The 19,607-nt window shown below is 36.3% G+C and overlaps 1 protein-coding gene across 4 annotated transcripts in view; it reads right to left on the bottom strand.

The window, feature by feature from the left end:
• Nucleotides 1-1,932: 1,932 nt before the first annotated feature.
• The window catches only part of NRIP1 (nuclear receptor interacting protein 1), a 94,618-nt gene continuing 76,943 nt past the window's right edge, over nt 1,933-19,607 (bottom strand). For 3 of the 4 annotated variants that reach the window (XM_082839028.1, XM_082839030.1, XM_082839029.1), the window contains one exon: nt 1,933-9,378. In XM_082839028.1, the coding sequence (XP_082695154.1) occupies nt 5,550-9,020 (3,471 nt within the window). In that variant the 5' untranslated portion in view covers nt 9,021-9,378 and the 3' untranslated portion in view covers nt 1,933-5,549. The remainder of the gene's footprint in view (nt 9,379-19,607) is intronic. The other variant, XR_014326198.1, reaches the window with a different exon arrangement.

Below are 19,607 nucleotides of genomic sequence, written 5' to 3'. Positions count from 1 at the left end.
AACGGGAGAGGACACAACAGTGAGAGGCCCGCGTACCGCAAAAAAACAAAAAAACAAACAAAAAAAACGACGGGCTATGAAACCTATACCATGTTAGGCCATTTCCTTTTCCAGATGTGTTTGGAGGTGAATGCGTATCAGCAAAAAAGAGCAAAATGAACAGTCCAAAAGGATTGTAAACTTTTCTTAAAGCTCAGAGCACCTAACCGATGAAGTTTGGTAAAAGCAAAGGCTGGACGGTAGAAGGCTGTCTAGGTCTTTGTCAGTAAAAAGGCTGTAAAAGGACTGTTTGGAATGGCTGAAAAATCCTCTTCTGACTACAGAAGTGTACTATTGATATTTTAAAATTTGGCTATTGCTGGAAGGGTTTATGTATTTACCTTTAGACACTCAAATGAGGGCATCATAAGTGCAGCAGCACTTCTCCAGGACTGAAGTTTATGGGATTTGAATTTTATTTCCAATTATTCTGTTACCAACTAAAGAGTACATTAACTCTGGCTTTTTAGAGCAAGGGTCTTTAACTTGCCTACGAGGACGGCATCTTTAAAATGTTTTAAGTATTATCGTGCCAACCATTTAGAGAAATGTAGCAGTAAATTAACGCTAAAAGGTGCCAACAGATTCCTCCACCAACCCTTACAAGGTGCTAGCGTCAGATACTTCTTAAGTTTGATGGAATAAATGAAAAATGTCATGCTCAACATTTAAAATCTATTTTCTGTAAACAAATAGGTCACAGTTTAGTGATAGCAGTGGTAGGAGAAAACTTGTTCAAAATTATTTCTTTGTAAAGGAGTCTTCCACATTAACAAGCTTGAAACAGAACTTGGCACAGAGTGGGTGATCATCATCTGATTAGATTATGAAAGACTTTCCATATTAAAGTCATTGGCGCTAACTTATAGTCAAGAGGAGTTACTAACTGGGGTGGTTTTCTTCTTAAAAATCCCTCAATTTATTACATGATGAGCTCGTTATGCCTTTTTACCGTATAAATCAATAAACAAAACAAAACGTGGCTGTGCATCTCTGGTTCCGATGACAGTGTCTGTACAGACGGCAAAGCATAACTTTTCAACATTTTAATCATGTAGAACAGCTGTATGTATTTCTATTACCTGGATTTTTTTTAGACAGTGTTTATAAACTTGTTAGGGAGAAGGTGCAAAATTTTCAGATTTTAATAGGCCTATTTTAGTGTCAGAAAACAGAAACTGATCTTCGGGAAAATGCCTTCCTCTTAAATTATTATTAATATATTTGTAAAAATAATGCCCTCCCCACCCCAGATCATCGGTTCACAGGTATAGTTCTTTTTCCTTTTTCTAAATAAATTGGTCTCTATTACTTATTACATAAGGACATTGCTTATCATTCTCAACTACTCATTACCTATACACATACAGTATACATACACATGTGTGCAAGCACACACATTCATTTTTGCAAAACGTTTGGAGACTTTTTAAAAAAATAAATATAGGGCTTCCCTTGTGGTGCAGCGGTTGAGAGTCCGCCTGCCGATGCAGGGGACACGGGTTCGTGCCCCGGTCCGGGAGGATTCCACATGCCGTGGAGCGGCTGGGCCCGTGAGCCGTGGCCACTGAGCCTGTGCTCTGCAACGGGAGAGGCCGCCACAGTGAGAGGCCCGCGTACCGCAAAAAAACAAAAAAACAAAAACCAAAAAACACCCCAAAATTAACACCCGTCGAAACCTGGATAAAAACCTAATAAAATCCTATCTTAAAACAAGTTTATATCAAATCAACTTTATTTTTGAACACTGTACAAACTTTTTCCCACTTCAAAAATCCATGATGACCATCCAGTTACACACCAGCAATAGAATCAAGGATGGGTAGAAGAGGCTATACAGGCTGAGTCTGAGCTATGCTTCAATTGCCCTGTCTCTAGATATACTAACTCGCAGGCCACCTTCTTTTTTTTCCCTTTATTTTTCTGAGAAGGGCAAAGCATTCTTGACGACTTGTTATTTTCATGACCAGAGACTTTTATGTTTATGGAAAACCTGAAAATCGGAGACAGCCCAGAAAATAACAATCATTTCAAACCAGAGACAATGCATTTTTTTCCCTCATTTATTCAAATTCACTGCAGGAAGTAAACACTAAAAGATTAAAAAACACAACAAAAAGTTCACACTGCAGTATGTACAGTTTCATGACATCACATGAAGAAATTAAATTTCTAATAAAAATGACAAATTATATTACTGAGCATATCGCATCAAAATTGGTTGTGTAAACCCCAGAATTCATACCATGAATGGTAATGTGCCTGTACTCCGGTACACTGGAATACTCCTGGTATATTATTATGCTTCCAATGGGATTAAAAAATTCATGAAAGTAGTTGTGTGAATTCTTTATGTTGAAAAGTGGTTGACTTGATTTAAAAAGTTTTAAGACCCTTGGATTCAAAGCACATTCTTTCACAAAGCTTAAACCACGGAAGTCATGTCCAGAAATGGAATACTGTTATGTTGGGATGAATATCTGATCTGACTGCTTAAGACATTTTGCCAAATGCACAGATGCACAGGGTCCCCCATGCACTTTTCATGCAGCAGGTAATCACAACTTAAATAAAAGGCTTACTCTATACATTTGTCCAGACTTGCAACTGTATACACACATGCACAATTTTTAAACCTGTCCGATTATATTTACACTTATACATGGAATATACAGAAACCAAAGAGATTAAAAGGCTTTTCTGTTGTATTAGAACAATACAAAATATGTATTTTTCATTAAGGAAATCACTATTTACATCACCTTTAAAAACCAATTTTAACATCTTCATGTAACAAGTCAATATATATATATATACATATTATATATATATATATATATATATAAAATATATACTCTCACCAGTTTACTCTTCTGTAAGATGCAGCAGAGAATAAACAGGTAATGCTACCTTACTGATGTCAATGAGAGCTGTAGTACCCTTTCACAAATGACTTTATTAGGAAGAAATTGTCTAGATATCTAAAATAGTCCTTGAAAATGTGTATATGTGCATCCTTGTATCTACATATGCATAAATGAACTGCATTTATGGATGTAGGCCCTTTCTCACCGCTCTTCTTTAAAATCATACTAAACTCAAATTGGGGACACTCTAGTAAATCAGAACAGGTTTCTTTGTGGTCATGTTTATTTATATATGACATACCTTCGTTTCTTTGACTGCTGACAACAGTAACAACAACAACAAAACAAATGACCAACCAAAGAAACAAACAAAAAAAGCAAAGCTGGCCCTTGATGTTCTTTTTCCTGACCTAAGTTTCACCCCCTTGTAAAAGCCCATTTTCCCCTAACCAAGGGGGAATATCAATATTTTTTTCTAGCATACTTCTAAGGCTCCAGACCTTTCACAATGGCAGAAAAAAATGACTTGGTTAAAAGCTTATTTATACAGTGTAGACAATAAGATTGTCACAGAATAAAGATGGGATGGAGTTGAATATCTTCACTGGCCCGTGGAATTTTCATGATGTAGCATAATATTCGCTCCTATTATTTTATAATATATCCAGTAACTATTTACAAATTATTTTGAGAAAAAAATAATCATTTAGGGTTTTAGATCATATTAGGAAATAACGCCCATTTTTAATATAAAAATCTTAGAAACAACCTCAAGTAGAACAATTTCAAATAGATTTCCTTCTAATTAACAGTCGATTATATAACAATTTTTTGATCGGTCAGTTGCTAACTCAGCTCACAATTAAACCCAAAAATATCTGGTGAAAGAATTGTGGATTGTAAAAACTGAACTGAAAAGCATGGACTTGTTTCAAGATAGAAACCCCATGCGGCTCGATAATACATTAAGTTCTTCCAAGAAAACATCAATGTTTACTTTTAATCACTATTTTAAAATAACAGATCCGATGGAGTGACTGTGTACAAATCTGTCATGTATATGTGCCCTTCGTACTTTTTTGTTTAGTCAATCTGAGTTTAGTGCCTTTCTTGGGTTTGAAATAAATGTTTTCATCTTTGTCAGCACTGTTTTTAGGACAATGGTTTTAATAGAAGTTAAGGATGTATTCAGGAGGAGTCGCCAAACCATCCTGGAATCACCTGAGTTTGGTAAGTGGCCCTGTTATTCCATCCCTAAGGCTAATTAAGTAGATGTTACTCATTAGAACACACAAATAATCACAGATTTTCCTGAGATGTTGAGCCAAATATGAAAGTTGTCCCCTCCACCCGATTTTTTTTGATCATAAAAAGTATTCTGAACCCGATTTCCAAAGTCATAGCAGTAATATATGAAGTACAATATTGCAAATTTTGAGTTGATGTGTGACTGTACTGGGGAAAATACAGGCATCAAATAGTTTGTTCACAATCCTGTGTTGAGAGAAGTCATACGCAATGGTTTCAATTTTCAAAATTCAAATTGCAGTGTGCAGAAGAAACACCTAGGGAGTATATTAAGATGCAGAAGGAAGATTCCCAGGTCCACTTAGCAGAGATCCTTGTTCTGTAGATCTGAGATGCTGCCTAGGAATCTGCATTTTAAAACAAGTGCTCCAGATGATTCTAATGCAGGTGGTCTGAGTCCAACTTTAAGAAACCCTGGTCATAAGACTCACAGGTACCACAGAAACGGTGAGAAGTAGCTTTTACAAGAGATGGTGAAAACTGTCCAAAGAAAAGCCATTTTGCTTGTTAAAAACAACTTCTTATTTCAACTATTCAGGAAACCACCTGAAGATACATGTTAACTTTCCTAATTCTGTAAAAGGAGGAATATTAATTTAGTAAAGTAGTTAAAATACAAAAATGGAAATCTGCCTTTTTTTAAAGATCTATCAAACTTCCATCAATTGTAATCAATGTTTACTAAGTAGTACAAGGTTTAAAGAAATATAGTATATTGAAAAGGATTGGGGTGGGGCAGACACATTGAGGAACCACAAAACCCCTTCCAAGAATTAAAAATAAATGTGTTTTCTTTCTTTTTTTTTTTTTTAGCAAAAGTGAAAAATGTAAGCATATTTTTTTTCTAATTTGTTTTTGAACTGAAAAAATGAATCAGTATTAGGTTCTTTGATTCAATAATTATCCTTTAGGAGTTATTATTTAACAATTTGGACTTTAAAAAAACGTGTTATGTATGCTGACTTCTGAAAAGCAAAATAAAGTACCCTAATAAAGGCAGCAATGCATTAATCCACTGTGGGTGGAGATTCACATTTTAATTTATGCCTATTATTTATGATTAAAAAAGAATATCATTCATGGGCTACTCACAGTTGTTGTCTGATGCATAAGAAGGTGTTAAACAACCAATTGCTAGTTCAGCAGCTTCCTCATGACATCTAATGTAAAGCAAGAAGTAGTATGCATATTTAAACATCACAGTAACCAATTCTTTTCAAAATGAAAAAGTTTCAATTATACCATGCTTTTCTCAAATCATGCGCTTATTTATACAGATCTCAAGTTCATACTAGTTAGTTTTAAAAAGATCCAAAGATGGATGGCAGGTACATTTTATTCTGATTCTTTTTTTATTGTTAGCACGTTTCCCAGAAGTCCATAAACTTCTCCATTTGCACTGTGTGGGCGAGAGGCATTATTTCCCATATGGCTATTGTAAGTGCTTCTTAAATTAAAGAAAGAAGCTTTAGTTTCTGCAGCAGGAAGTAACTCCTCTTTGATTGTAACCTGTGAGATACTTTCAGCAGATGAAGGCTCCCTCCAAATGTCCTTGTCCTGTGTTTCTCGACTGGTAACAGAATTGCCTCCTTTCTGGAGCATGTAATACAGTATTGGGTTAGTTTTGGTCAGTCTCGGAGAGTCTTTCTCATACTCATTCTTATCCACATCTGTGATAACCCACTTGATGGGTCCCTTCTCACTGGGCACGGAACACCCATTCACAAGCCCAGATTCTGGTCTAGACCCTGCGCAGCCCAGGTGCTCAGGGAAAGGAGGGCTCACAGGAGGTTTTCCTACACCGGGGTATGGAAATGTCCTGTGGCCCATGCAGCTGTTGGGCTGAGCTGCACTGTACATCAGTCCGTTCAAAGAAGAAATGCTGAAGTCAGGTTTGCTATTGGTCACAGTGCTTCTGTGTCCTTTTTTTTTACTGTCGACGACAGAACTACTCCTGTGCTGAGACAAATCTCTCACACAGTTTTCTGAGAGAAGCAGCTGTTTCAGAACGTTGAAGCTTTTGCTCTCTCTGGCCCAATTCCTGTGTTCGCTGTCACTCGCTGAACCATGGCTGGCAGGATATTTAAACTCAAGATCATTTCTGCTAAGCTTCAGCTCTTGCTGGTTAAGCAAGGACCCATACAGCACCTTCGGAGCACTGGGACTGTTTGCAGCATCGACCATGTTATTTCTCATCTTTTTAAATGCATTTTCTAATGGCTCAGTATGAAGCTTCCTTTTTTTAGGGGCCATGCAAAGATTCTTTGAGTCTACAAGTGTCAGCTCACTATTTCTGTGGCTGCTGTCCAGGTCATCAGCCGGGTGGCTCTCTTGGTTCTGTCTCAGCAGTCGACTTAGCAGACCGTTCTTAGAAAAAGAAAAATCCTGAGGTGAGACCGGCTCCGATTTGAAGTCCTCAGATGCTGGTAAGACAGCTGTGCTTCCCTGCAAGGCAGGAGCCACGCCTAAGAAGGGGGCACCCTGAGCGTCGTGGCTCAAGGGCACATTTGTGGTATGTGTATGCAAGTCATCGCAAGGCTCAGATTTTATTTTCACCATCAATATTTGTTCACTTAAAGCTCTATCTGTATGTTCCTGAGTACTTTCATCTCTTAAGGGCATCTTCTCTTTCTTTTCGGGCTTCCCTTTGTTGGGGTTTCCCAGCAGCAACTGGAGGACGGTGCGCCTTTCAAGCAGATTTTCTATTTCAGAACCAGAAAGTCCTGGTTCAGGACCTGTTGCGTGACTGCTGAATGCTTTATTTTCTTCAACGGCATTTGTTTTATTTGAGAGCAGAGGGCTATTTAGTCTATCAGTCATACCTGTAGGTTTCTCTGTGTTTACACTCAGCAGCTGTTTACTGGGTCTCTGCTCTTCCCCTGACACAGAAGACTGCATTCCACATTGCGCTAAATTTTGTAACAGTTTACTGGCACTGAAAGTGGCAGAGTTTTGTGTGCCTTCATTTTGGACTGGTTTCTCCCCTTGCGATTCTTTGCTTTTTGTAAGGTCCATCAGGTGGTTCGATGCGGTATTCGTTGGCTTTTCAGACTGAGGGCCACAGGCATACAGTGGGGAATTCCATTTGATGACCAGAGAGTGTTGGGAAAGGTTGATGGGAGACTCGGCTTTGGTGGATGCAAGTAATGGTGGAGTGCTCACTGGAGTAGTCCTGCTGGTACTAGGGCTTTCTATGACAGAAGTCCGCATGTAATTATGTGTGCTGAACTTTGTCCCATCACTGTGTGGTTCCTGAGGGCTGTTGTTTCTTTCTACATTTTCTTCATTCTTATGGCCAAGTAGCAACTGAAGAAGGGTTACTTTCTGGTGCGAATTTAGCTTAGAATTCTTTGAGGTATCTTGATCTTCTTTGATATCTACTTCGGGGACTTTGGGATCCCAAGTGTTTAGCAAGGACTGAGTTAAGTTATCCAGAGAAACAGGCTGGTCAGGTTCTGGTTTTTCGATTCGGTGTTTGCAAGACAAGTCTATGGGAACACAGTTGGAATATGAACTTTCATCACCACTGCTATCATCTGTAAAACTAGGATTGTTATCTGAGTATTCATCAATAGTTGTAGGTGTACTGCTCTCCTCAAAAAGGCTTCCTTTCTCACTATGACTGTGTCCATTCATTGGCTTAGGTATGGTCTGGCTTTTAAGGAGATGTAAAAGCAAACTGTTATTAGCAGCTTGTTTTGCATTGCTTCTTTCCAGTGAGTTCTTATAGCCTGCATTTTTGGGGGAAGAAGGAACAATACCCATCGGAGTTTGAAATGTTGTACTTTTGCTAGCCATTAGTTTGTTTGATGATGCTCTTGCCTGACCATTAAGATGGCTTGACATTCCTTTTGAGAACTGGAAACTGCCCACATCCTTTTGGCCATTTTCTTGTAATCTGGCCATAGCAGCAAGTCTTTCACTTGCCGCCTGATTTGCATTTTGTGTCTTTAAAGCGTGTTCTCGAGAATACTGCTGTAAATGGGCTTCGCTTGAAAGGAGTAATGCTAATTGGCTACAAGCAACACTTGGCTTGGGTGAAGTGGCAGGACTAGCCCTTTTTTCCACCATGCTCGCGACAGCCTGTAACCTCGCAGCACATGACAAGGGTTCACTCATGACCTTTGTGCCACTCTGTCCAACATGATGAGGTGACTCTACGAACCTATCGCTGATGAGATTTTTAGTTACGTCAGGGAGACTGGTATCAGGCTTTTGATCTTTAGCTTTACTTTTCTTCAGCAAAGTTTTTAAGTGACTTGATGCGACACCGTAGCACCTTAAATCCTTCTCCACTTTTAAAGAATTATGACTGAGGGCGTATCCTTGCTCCTTGAGGCTCTGCCTAATCTGCTGTGACAGAGCAACAGTCTGCAGCCTAGAGCTGAACGACTGAAGCAAAGAGGCCAGTACCGTGTTATCCTGTTTGCCTTTAGGCACACTGTCAGCCATGCCAGCCAGCAAAGCTTCCTTCTTTACGTTTAAATTTACGATGGAATCAGACAGCCTCTTCCGCTTCGCTGCATTCCAGTCCTCAGAAGACTGCAAGAGTCTGGCTTTTTTGAGATGTAGCATGCCAGATCCCTGATATGTATGTGTATTGAGAACTGGACCATTACTTTGACAGGTGGGAAATGCATTACCAGAAATGTTAAAGTTCTGATCTTCTTCATTACAGCCAGCAGACTTTTTGTCGATGGCAGTACCTGATCCCTCTGCTGCCTGATGCATTAGTAATCCTTCTAGGTAAGTTAAAACAATAGAATCCTGGTGCACATCAGAGCCAAGCTCTTCTCCATGAGTCATGTTCAATAGAAGTGTTCACAAAGGCTTGGTTTCTATTCACTTTGAAGAATGGTTTTCTGTGGGTGAGTGAGACGTAACTTCAATTAGTGAATGTCGGTTTCTCACCTTCCATAGTAATTAGACAGAGGTGTACTGTTCCGTTCCGACCGGGATTGGTCTGCTGGTTGGCAATGACGAGACAAAAGGCAGGCAGGCTCCCAACGCAGCCTGACTGCAGAGTTGATAACTCCCAAGCAAGAAGCAGCAGCAGAATTCCTCAACACACAGGTCTGCAGCAGCAAGCAGATAGAATCCTTAGTGAATATACTGCTTCTCCTTCTTCACCTTTTGTTCCACAATAAATGCAAATATCAGTGTTCTATAAAATAAATAAATAAAAATAGTTAAGGAGGTGAAGCATTAGAATTATGCTGTGATACCTGGAAGCAGAAAAATACAGCACTTGTCAGTTTCTAAGTGTATATATACAATATACATATATATGCATTGTAGTCACTTCTTCAGTAATTTATGTTATTGTTATTCCTATTAAATTGGAAATCTCTACTGGAAATCCTATGGATTAATCCATATTGTTAAAATGATCCAATCAGAGAAAAGAAAATACTTTAATGTTACGTAACTGTCTTCAAAAGTCTACCAAGTTTCTGAATTTTCATAAACACCTTTCTGCAAAGTGATGTGAATGCTAAGTCTTTTCTGTAGCACCACAGCTCTATGAGGGGCTAGAACGAGCTTCCTTACGTTATGAGGAGCTTAGGAAGGAACAAGAGAAGTATCAAAAAAGGAAAAGAGATCCACGTGACATGGACTCAATCTAACGAGTGTGATGTGAGGTTGAGGCCGACACAACGGACTCACTTCTGATATCATCCCCCAAACATCAGACATCCCATAAGTAATTTGGAGCATTTCCGTTTTCAAAGACTTGGAAGCCCTAACAAGTATAAGATTCTTTTGTAGGCCTGTGCAAATTGTGAGTCTTAGTCGTACAAACGTTTACATATCATCACAAGCTTATTCACCCCTAGTTCTTACCACAACTTATTAAAAACAGAAGAGTGATCCTTCAGATGCTCATTCAGGTCTATCAAAGGCTTAACGTATCTGTTTTAAAATCCCCACACGTGTGCTCCATGTAGAATTTTTTAAATGAGGTCCATTCCTAGCAGATGCAGAATACAGGTTACAGGTGAATCTATAGCCCTAAGTTTCTAGAATGTTCCTAATATATAATAAAATACTCCTCCTCCCTACCCATGCTATCTCTTCGTGTGTGACACTGTTATCAATAAGGATAAAATGTTACATGTGATTAAAAAAAATTTTTTAGAAGACTTAAAGTCATTATTTTAAAAAAATGTATTCGGGTACGTGCACCAATTTTTAGTTTAGAAAATGTGGTTACTGTAACACATAAAAGTATAACTATGTGTTTACACTAAGCTATCACATCATCCTGTAGAACAGTGGGCAAGAAACAAATTTAGAATAGACCTGAAGGAAAGAGGAATAATCGTTCTCAGAAAATTCTAAGTTAAAGTGGTTATTTTTCATTAATTTCTTTGAAAAGAAAATTCTATAAACAGCACCAATTACATGAACAAGAAGAAAAAGAGCTTTTCATAGAAACCTGTTTTTTTTAAACTTTTTAAGGTTAAAATCGTTTGATTTAAAGCCAGTATTATTAACCTGACTCATTTTCTTTCAGTGGAAAGGCAACCAACCACATTATTTTTGAATCACCGACATATAGCTGGCTTACTTGATTTTACATACATATTACTTAAGAATGCTGCCAAGTGTTGAACACTACCTGAGTACCGTCAGTTACAAATACCTAAATGTCAACACACATTTAAAAATTAGGCTTTTTTGGAGATTTGCAAGCAATATATTTAACAACTGGAATATTTTACAAAATACTGTGATTCATTAGCTTGTCAGTGGATCTACTGGTTTATTTTTTTTTATTTTTTAATTTTTTTGCGGTACGTGGGCCTCTCACTGTTGTGGCCTCTCCCGTTGCGGAGCACAGGCTCCGGACGCGCAGGCTCAGCGGCCATGGCTCATGGGCCCAGCCGCTCCGTGGCATGTGGGATCTTCCCAGACCAGGCCACGAACCCGTGTCCCCTGCATCGGCACGTGGACTCTCAACGACTGCGCCACCAGGGAAGCCCCCTACTGGTTTATTTTTAACTTCAACAATGATTTTAAATATTAGAGCTTGTATACATGTCTATTTAAAAATATTCCATACTCTCTTCATAAACAAAATAAGGAAGAGACTTGACTTGTACAGCAAACACTTGTTAAAGTGATTTCTGCGGAAAGGGAAAAAGAATTATCCAAAATATTTGGTTTATGGAAGGTAAGAAGGACCAAAGGGAGTAAAAGTACTGAGGGGGCAGAAAAAAAAAGAATAGGAAAAAGAATTCAAATGAAGGTCTCACAAATTTTGCAACTCTCATGAGGTTTAGAAGGAAAAATTCAGTTTAGAAACTAAAATACATCAATAGTCTGTCTTTAAACATTAGGTTCGTAGGCATGATAGGCAAAATGAAGAAAGATTTCTTTAATGAACACTAAAAATACATACATACATATATATATATATATATATATATATATGTGAATGGGAAAAAAATAAAACCTACCCAGTGATAAATTAAAAGCTGACTGAACAATGTCTATTTCAACTTAGTTGTCATTTTTATAGGGTGATTCCATAAAATTTTTAGAAAAAGTTTTCTGGTTTTAACAAAAAATTTAGTGTAACATTTATTATACCAAGAAATGACTTAATTTTGATTTTGGAATTATCAGTCTAAATCAAAATCAGCTCTTTATAATTTTAATGAATTCATTTAACCCTCAGTATACCAAGAAAAACAGTCATCACCATTTACCATCTGGGTCCAAGAACATTTCATCGCTACTTAGGTCAACTTATGAATAATTTACAGAAGAATAAAGAGATAATGTAAAACAACTTCGTTAGAATTTTTAATAAGAATTTACACATGGTAAACCCAGTTCTTAATTCTATATTTTCCTGGTTTTGAAGGATACCATATCTGAAATGGGCAAGGCACTTTGGAACTGATAGCTCAACTACTGTCATGCACAAACATGGAAATACCCTGTAAATACCAATTCCAGATTTCAAATACATGTCTAAAAGGTTCTAGCTTAATCATCACTTCTGAGTCTTCTTCTTGTACTTGTATAATTCAAAATGTGTTACTTTGGAAAACTTGGACAGCTCAAAATTATACTGAGGAAAGAGGGACACAAATCTTCCTTGTTACGTAATTGCAAAATATTTTCTCTATTTTTTAGATTTATTAATACCAATTACAGTGATCAATCCAAAGAATTATGTCATTTTCATGTCATCTACTTCCTTCCAATCTCTTGTTACACACCAGCCGTGTGTATTTGTACACTTCTGTCAAAAAATGTGGGTGTGTCAACATCATAAAAGAACCAAGATAGGGCAGGCGAGGTTCTTGTCACAAAATACTGAATGAAGTCCTTCCTAATAAGCAACTAACTGGAGGAAAATACTGTTATTTCCTTTTTGTCTTTAGGACTATATTGTTATGGTAACTATGTGAAGTGATGGATATGTCAACTAACCTCACTTTGGTAATCATATGCATATCAAATCATCACATTACACACCTTATAAAATATGATATGTCAATTATATCTCAATTAAGCTGGGGGAATAAGAACTATATTGTTCACTCATTGATCCTTGAGTTTGAGAAAATTCATCTTGGATACTGTCATCTGAAGACAACAGTCCGAAATGTTGCTTATACACTCAATGTCACCATCATCAATCATGTAAAGAATGCTACTATCAGTCTCTTCGCACTCATCCAGTGACTCACCTAATTGAAGCATCTTCCTATGCCAACTTTCTTCTCTTTAACATTAGGGATGGAAAATAAAAAATACTGAATTCTCAACTATACTTACTACAAATTTAAAACAAAATAGAAAGACTACAAAGATAATCTCCAAACATTTTTTTACACTCTTGAAAGATAATACAGTATTAACAGGCTATGCTATTAGAAAACTGAAGATGATACAATAATGATGCCATATTTCACTACTGCATCATCTTTCTAGGCACTTTCATTAACTTCCTTTGGCTTATAATCTTAGTCTTCATATCATACAGTTGGAAGTAAATGATGAATTAATTTCCAAAATGATAAAAGGGCAAAATGATTAAAGATACAGGAAAAATAAGATCACTAAGATTCCATAATGTATGTTTGAGTTATAAAAAGTTCCAATGGATACACAGGGTAATAACAAGATGTTTTTTCCCTATTGAAAACACATTCATTGAAACATTAAAAAAGAATAAAAGTCATATAATACAATCCTTCCTACCAAACAAACAACTTCAAACTAAAACTGGGTTCAAAGAACCCTGACTGTATACCAAGGGTTAATGCATTTCAAGATAATTTAATAAAATTCATGTATAACCATTTTACAGTGTTAAAATTATAAATGAAATCCTTTTATTAATATAAAATTGTTTATAAGCGTAAAAATATCTTTAAATTTAATAAAATTGAGATTTTATTGGTCCACTAGCATGCAGCAAGAAGAATTATTGTTGTGGCAGGACAGAATTATTAAAAATAAAATCAAACTAAACCATAAGTGAATTTCAAGCAGTCTTGGCCATATGAATAGATAGATTTTGGCAAAGATCCAAGTTTCAATACGCAGACTAGTTTAATGAAATAACTAGTAAAATGCTTGAATTCAAAGTACGTTTTTCTAAAAAGCTACATTTAAAAAAAAGAACTTGAAAAATAAGACTCAACATAATGTAACTTTTTTCTTAGCGCTTTAGTTGATAAAAGACAGTTGTAAATAATTTGCATATTAACAATTCCTAACTAGGTGTTATATTGATTCTCTAAAGCAAAATATTTCCATTGCACTGTTTTACATTTTCTATTTGGAAATGGTTTATTAATAAGCAAAGGGAAAATTCGCTGAATATTTAAATACTTTTATAAATGGTAAAGTCCAAGTAAAAAGATTTTACTTGGATAAATGAAGGACGCATCTAATAGGATTCTTACACGTGGGACTACTTTTGGTTGCAAATACATGAGAAAGGTCTTTCTCTAGCTGTATTTAAGGAAAGGATTCAGTATCTCACTAGTAATCAAATTCTCCACTAAAAACACATTTCAATGATTAAACATCTATGAAGTCAACTTTGTATGCTATTTAAATGACGTCTAATGAATACCTCACGACTTCCAATTGTTCCCATGAAATCTCCAATTTCTTCTGCATCATCAAGTAACAGCTGTTTGAGTATTGAACTGAAAGGTATTTCTGCAATGCCACTTTAATGAGCATTTGGATTCTTGGCTCTGATTCCTCAAAATGCAGAAGGAACTGAGAGGCTACTCCTATTGGACAATATTACCTAAGTTTCACTGTAGAGTACTTTGGGGATGCAATTTTATGCACAAGGAAAGACAAACATTAAGATGTTCCAGTAAGCATTAGAAGAAAAATATGTAAGTACTAAGAAGATTCAAAAGTCCTAATTATTGAAACTTTTACTTAAGCAATACAAATCCAGGTAAATGATTCAGAGAACTCTTGGTGGTCTCCAAGGTGAGACTTTGAAAGAAAGTTTTAGGAGCTGAACAGGAAAAAAAAAAAAAAAAAAAAAAACCCAAGAAAAATATATCAAGAAGATGTAACACCAAACATTTTATGCAAACAGATGAGATTAGCTTTCTAAACCAAGGGCCGATAAAAAGTTAGAATATATAAAACCCAACACTTAATGTCATAGAACAATAAAGGAAAGTAAAATTTCAGATAATGGTCCTGGACTTCAGTGAAAAGTGAAGAATATAGTGAATCCTCTATTATAAATTAAGAGTTAGTTTTTGAAAAGAAGTTAAGAAAAATAATAAAAGAAATGTTCGATTGTTGCTAATTTTACAGCTGGGAATAATAATGGGCATCGTAAAGGAGGAGGCCTGGTAATTCATTTATTAGAATATACTTCTAATTTTTTGAAAAATAAATCAGAATTAGTATATGTCCTTTCATATAATTTAAATTCCAAGACAATTTTCGTTGTAGCATTATCTATCAAAAGATGTTCAACCTGATGGGTGCCAAGAAAATACTTACCTGAAAACATTTTGCTCAACTGAGGACCTTAACATTTAAAATTAGACCACAAGAGCTTCTGGCCCTGTCCCAGGGGTTCTCATTTTAGGTGTAAATACTCTTCAGAGATTGGTAACAGAAGCTACTGACGCTGTAGTGAGTAAAACAGCTGCCCAGATTGCTCTCCATTGCAACCTGAGGGACTTACATATTTTTGCCCAAGGGCAAATTTGCTCCTACCTTCGAGGCCCATCAGCTTTAACTTGCTGTCAGCTGCTTCCACAGGAGTAAAATAGTGTCACTCACTTTCCCTATTAAGAGACTCACTAGGAGACGTTAGTGCTTGACTGACTTGAGTGTTCAACAGGACATATGTATCTGAGGACCTCTTCAACTCTAAAATTTTATTTCTATGATTCCAAGTAATGTATCAAACTGTAGTTGATAAAAATGACAAGCATTTTCACCAGAAAGATGACAAGCTGTCATAAAAATTGTGGAAATAGCCCTGACCAGTATGTTCTATCGTCTTTTTAGTGAATTCTAGGGGAAGGAAATGATTTTGAAACAGCCATACACCCTACCCATTCAATCCCCCAGTTGTTTATCTTCACTACTTTCTTTACTGGGGCACAGAATTTCAAACAGATGTTTATTTAAAAGCTAAATATGAGCTTATATTCAAACTGGAGCTTCTGCTTATCTCTCAATGACTATATACTGAATAAAATGCAATAGTAAAGATTTAAGACCCTTGATGACATAGACAAACGCATGAGAGAGGTAAAAAACATTATCCTGGAGACAGAAACATGTATCCCCTATAAATGATACAGTGAAATAAAGAAGAGCTTCTTTGTTCTGAATTATTCTCAAAAGGCTTATGTCTATGAATCAGATTCAGTAAGTCCACTATCCATTTTATTCTGCCTGTGTAGTTTACATAAAAATTTAATTTATAATCAAAGTTAAGAGTATAAAGTTCGAGATTTTAAATTAAAAAGGCTCACAGAATCAAAGGAGCTAGAGACAGAGCTTAACTGCCAAACAATTTCTACTCTAAAATGGAACACCTTCATGGATGCTGTGCTGTATTATCTTGAAAACACAGAAACTAGAATATTTTTAAATAAAATTAAATTCTAAGTGTAATTTTTAGAAATCCAGGAAGAGAATTATTATATGATAAAGAATACCTGATACTCAGCATTAACATTAATGTCTGTTCACTGCCTTCAGTTAAACAATAGTTTCTCTGAAGAAACACAAAACAATTATTAACAAATTATTTGGTGGCACATAAGTGTGGAAAAAGGAGTTTAAATATAAAACTAACAGGGTAGAGCTTCTCCTTACCTTTTCCAATAGCCCTTCAAAGTAACTGGTGCTTTCTATCAGATTTGAAAAGCATAATAATTTCCAATGTCTATCAAAATATAAAATATAATGGAAAATGGTGATTTCTTCTCCTGGAATTGAGTGTTTATAGTATGTGTGTATATATATATAGATATATACATATCTCTATATCTATATACACGTTACATATATATGTGTATATATATATGTGTGTGTATGTGTGTGTGTGTGTGTGTGTGTGTGTATGTATATATATATATGAACATCCTTTGAGACTGGAGCATAAATCCTATTAAACTCAACTATAGTTTCCCTAGCCCTAAAATAGATTTGACATACAGACATAAACACAAGGTCAAGGTCATAGATCAGTAAGAAAGATTACCAACAGAACTGATGTAACAGCTGGCATTGATCCTGGGGCTTTTAGTACACTTACCAGACACTCTGCATTTACTCACAGGGGTACACTCTGTTTTAAAAATGTTCCCCATCTTTGAAGACAAGATCTTTATGCGCTTTTTGTTATAAAGTATGTTCTACTAAAAATGTTGTACTGGATCACAGAGTAAGAAAGAGAGTAGTGTATGTATGTTTCAGAATCATGAGTTTTTACATGTGTGTATGTATATGTGTAGGTATTCTTGGGTATTTATTTATTCATTTGTTATAACTGATCCTTGCCACGTGACAACTCTGAAACTGATTTTACAGGTTCCTGAATCGACCATGCTCCCCGACACCTCTAAGCCTTTGTACCAGCTAAAATGCAAACTGTCTTATTTCTCAACGTCTTGGGTCACTTCTTCCCTAATACACAGATCTAACTGCTAAAAATTGGTTCAACCAGAAAAACTTTACAATGTGTCCATAGTCTTCCATGATAATTTCCAAATTATACATATATGAAGAAACTTTGGTTATCAACAGCAGCAATGGAAGTGACTCTTAATGGAGTATATTATTGAACAGTATAATTATCTAACAAAACCATGCCTTTTGTTTCAGCTGCTCAAACAAGATACTTAATTTATCTTAAATTACATTTATGAAACCAAGAGTTATGTGATGAATGTTCTTACTGAAGCATTCTGACCAAGAAATTATTTTTAAGAATGCATAATGCTGTTGGGGTAAATTTATAATATAAAAGCCTTCCTTGTTAAATTAAGCATCACCTGCTGTAACTTGATTAACTTGCAAATTATGATACATGAACATGTAAATGTTCTCGATTACCAGTTTTTTATTTTGCAAAATTATTTTTGATGAATTAAGTAGGTTGGAATGAAAATACCAGAATTATCCTATCCTAGAAGGTCTGCTAGTTTCTCAATAACAAAGGAAAAAGGAAAAAAAAAAGTTATCAAATTAAATACCACTGAAAATGGAACTTCCTTTACCAGGCAGAAGCAGACCAAGGGTGTATCAAAATTACCAGTAATGGACACCCATTTGTACATCAAACTTTGATCACAAAATCTATTGACATATTTTTTAGTTTAAAACAAACAGAATTCCTTGTAAAATATACTATATTAAAGTCTATTTAGAGGAATCACTTACCAATGAATAAATATGTTCTGGGTGAAAGTGCCGCCTTGCTGTGTGAACTCTGACTTGATTTTCCAGAAATAATAAAAACATTATGACACCACGCTTGCCCATAATGGCCCAGAACACAAAGCTTTCTAGATTGAGGGCTTTAGCCAGTCTGTGGCAGAGAAGTATCGCTACAGACACAATCCACGGACAGAGAGACATCGTGGTGATATGTGTAAAGGGAAGAAAGAGGTCAATGAACTTAACAGGCTCCCACCCCAGGGGATCAGTGAGCAAAACAACAAGAATACGCACAATGTACCTGGAGAATTTCTATGTCTTTAAATACTGACAGGTAACGTTAACAGTAACAGGTAACGTGCTAAAATACGTTCTTCAACTAGGGAGATAAAGCTACTGGCACACCGTCAGTAGGTTATTTATTTTAAGTGGTTTCATTTTGACTGAGAAACTACCACCCATACCTTTCCACAACGTCTCTCTTGCTCATCAGTACACAGAAGCAAACGTCTGAAGTAATAATCTTAGGAGCTATGGCCAGTGGCTGCCAACCTGAGACCTGCTACCCAGGTGTCAGGCACGTTCAGTCCATGAGCAGGGACAGTCTGCATGGCCCTGGCCATGGCCCCTGACACTCAGCTATAGACTGGAGTGTCGGTAGTGAGGGGGCTTTAGAAGAGGCTCCTACGAGCTGGAGAAGAAGCAGGAAGACCAGTCTAGGTCACATAGGTCTGTGCCTTCCTGACTTCACTTACTGGACCAAAAATATTTCAGAACAACCTTTACTTTAGCAATTAAGATCATCAGAAACAATTACTACTATCTACTATAAGCATTATTTAATAAAATTATTTTAACAGCAAAAAATGAAATACTTTAGCTTTGTGAGAATTTCTATCATATACATCATTTTTCTTGTTTTCTTTCTTTTTATTCTGGTGGAGATAGAATGATGACACATGGGCTGGCACGTATATACCATACTGAAACTTCTCTGTTCAGTACTTTGTTCAACTCCAGTATCAATTACTTAAATTCTTATGTCAGTATTTCCTCTATTTATATTTTGCTTTATTGGTTTGGTAGTTATCACGCTTTCAATTGTAGCACTTAATATAAAATGAATAATTTGTTTCATATTTAAATTCTTGCCATTACTGCCATGAGGAGATGAGTAAGACGTAACAGTGGGAAAAATAATTGTGATGCAGAATAAAAAGAAAAGAATCTTCTGCTCAGTGCCCTTCCCTACCTCTTCACCCACACAATCCCTACCACCATCATCATTTGATGAAATATATCAGACTTAAAAGATGTTCCACTTACCCACAATCAAGCTAAAGGAATAAGATATCTTTTCTATTCTGTAAGTCTCAGCTGAGGGCTATACCCCCCTCCCTCCTCCTTGGGCAGCCTTCCCTGAACTATACAGGCTGAGGGCAGTTTCTCATCTCTGGGACTCCACAGCACTCAGTAGAT

Source organism: Leucopleurus acutus (genome assembly GCF_964270905.1).
Source record: "Leucopleurus acutus genome assembly, chromosome: 5".
Taxonomy (NCBI): Eukaryota; Metazoa; Chordata; class Mammalia; order Artiodactyla; family Delphinidae; genus Leucopleurus; species Leucopleurus acutus.
Note: the sequence above shows the minus strand (reverse complement) of the source record. Positions and strands in the feature narration are given on the sequence as shown.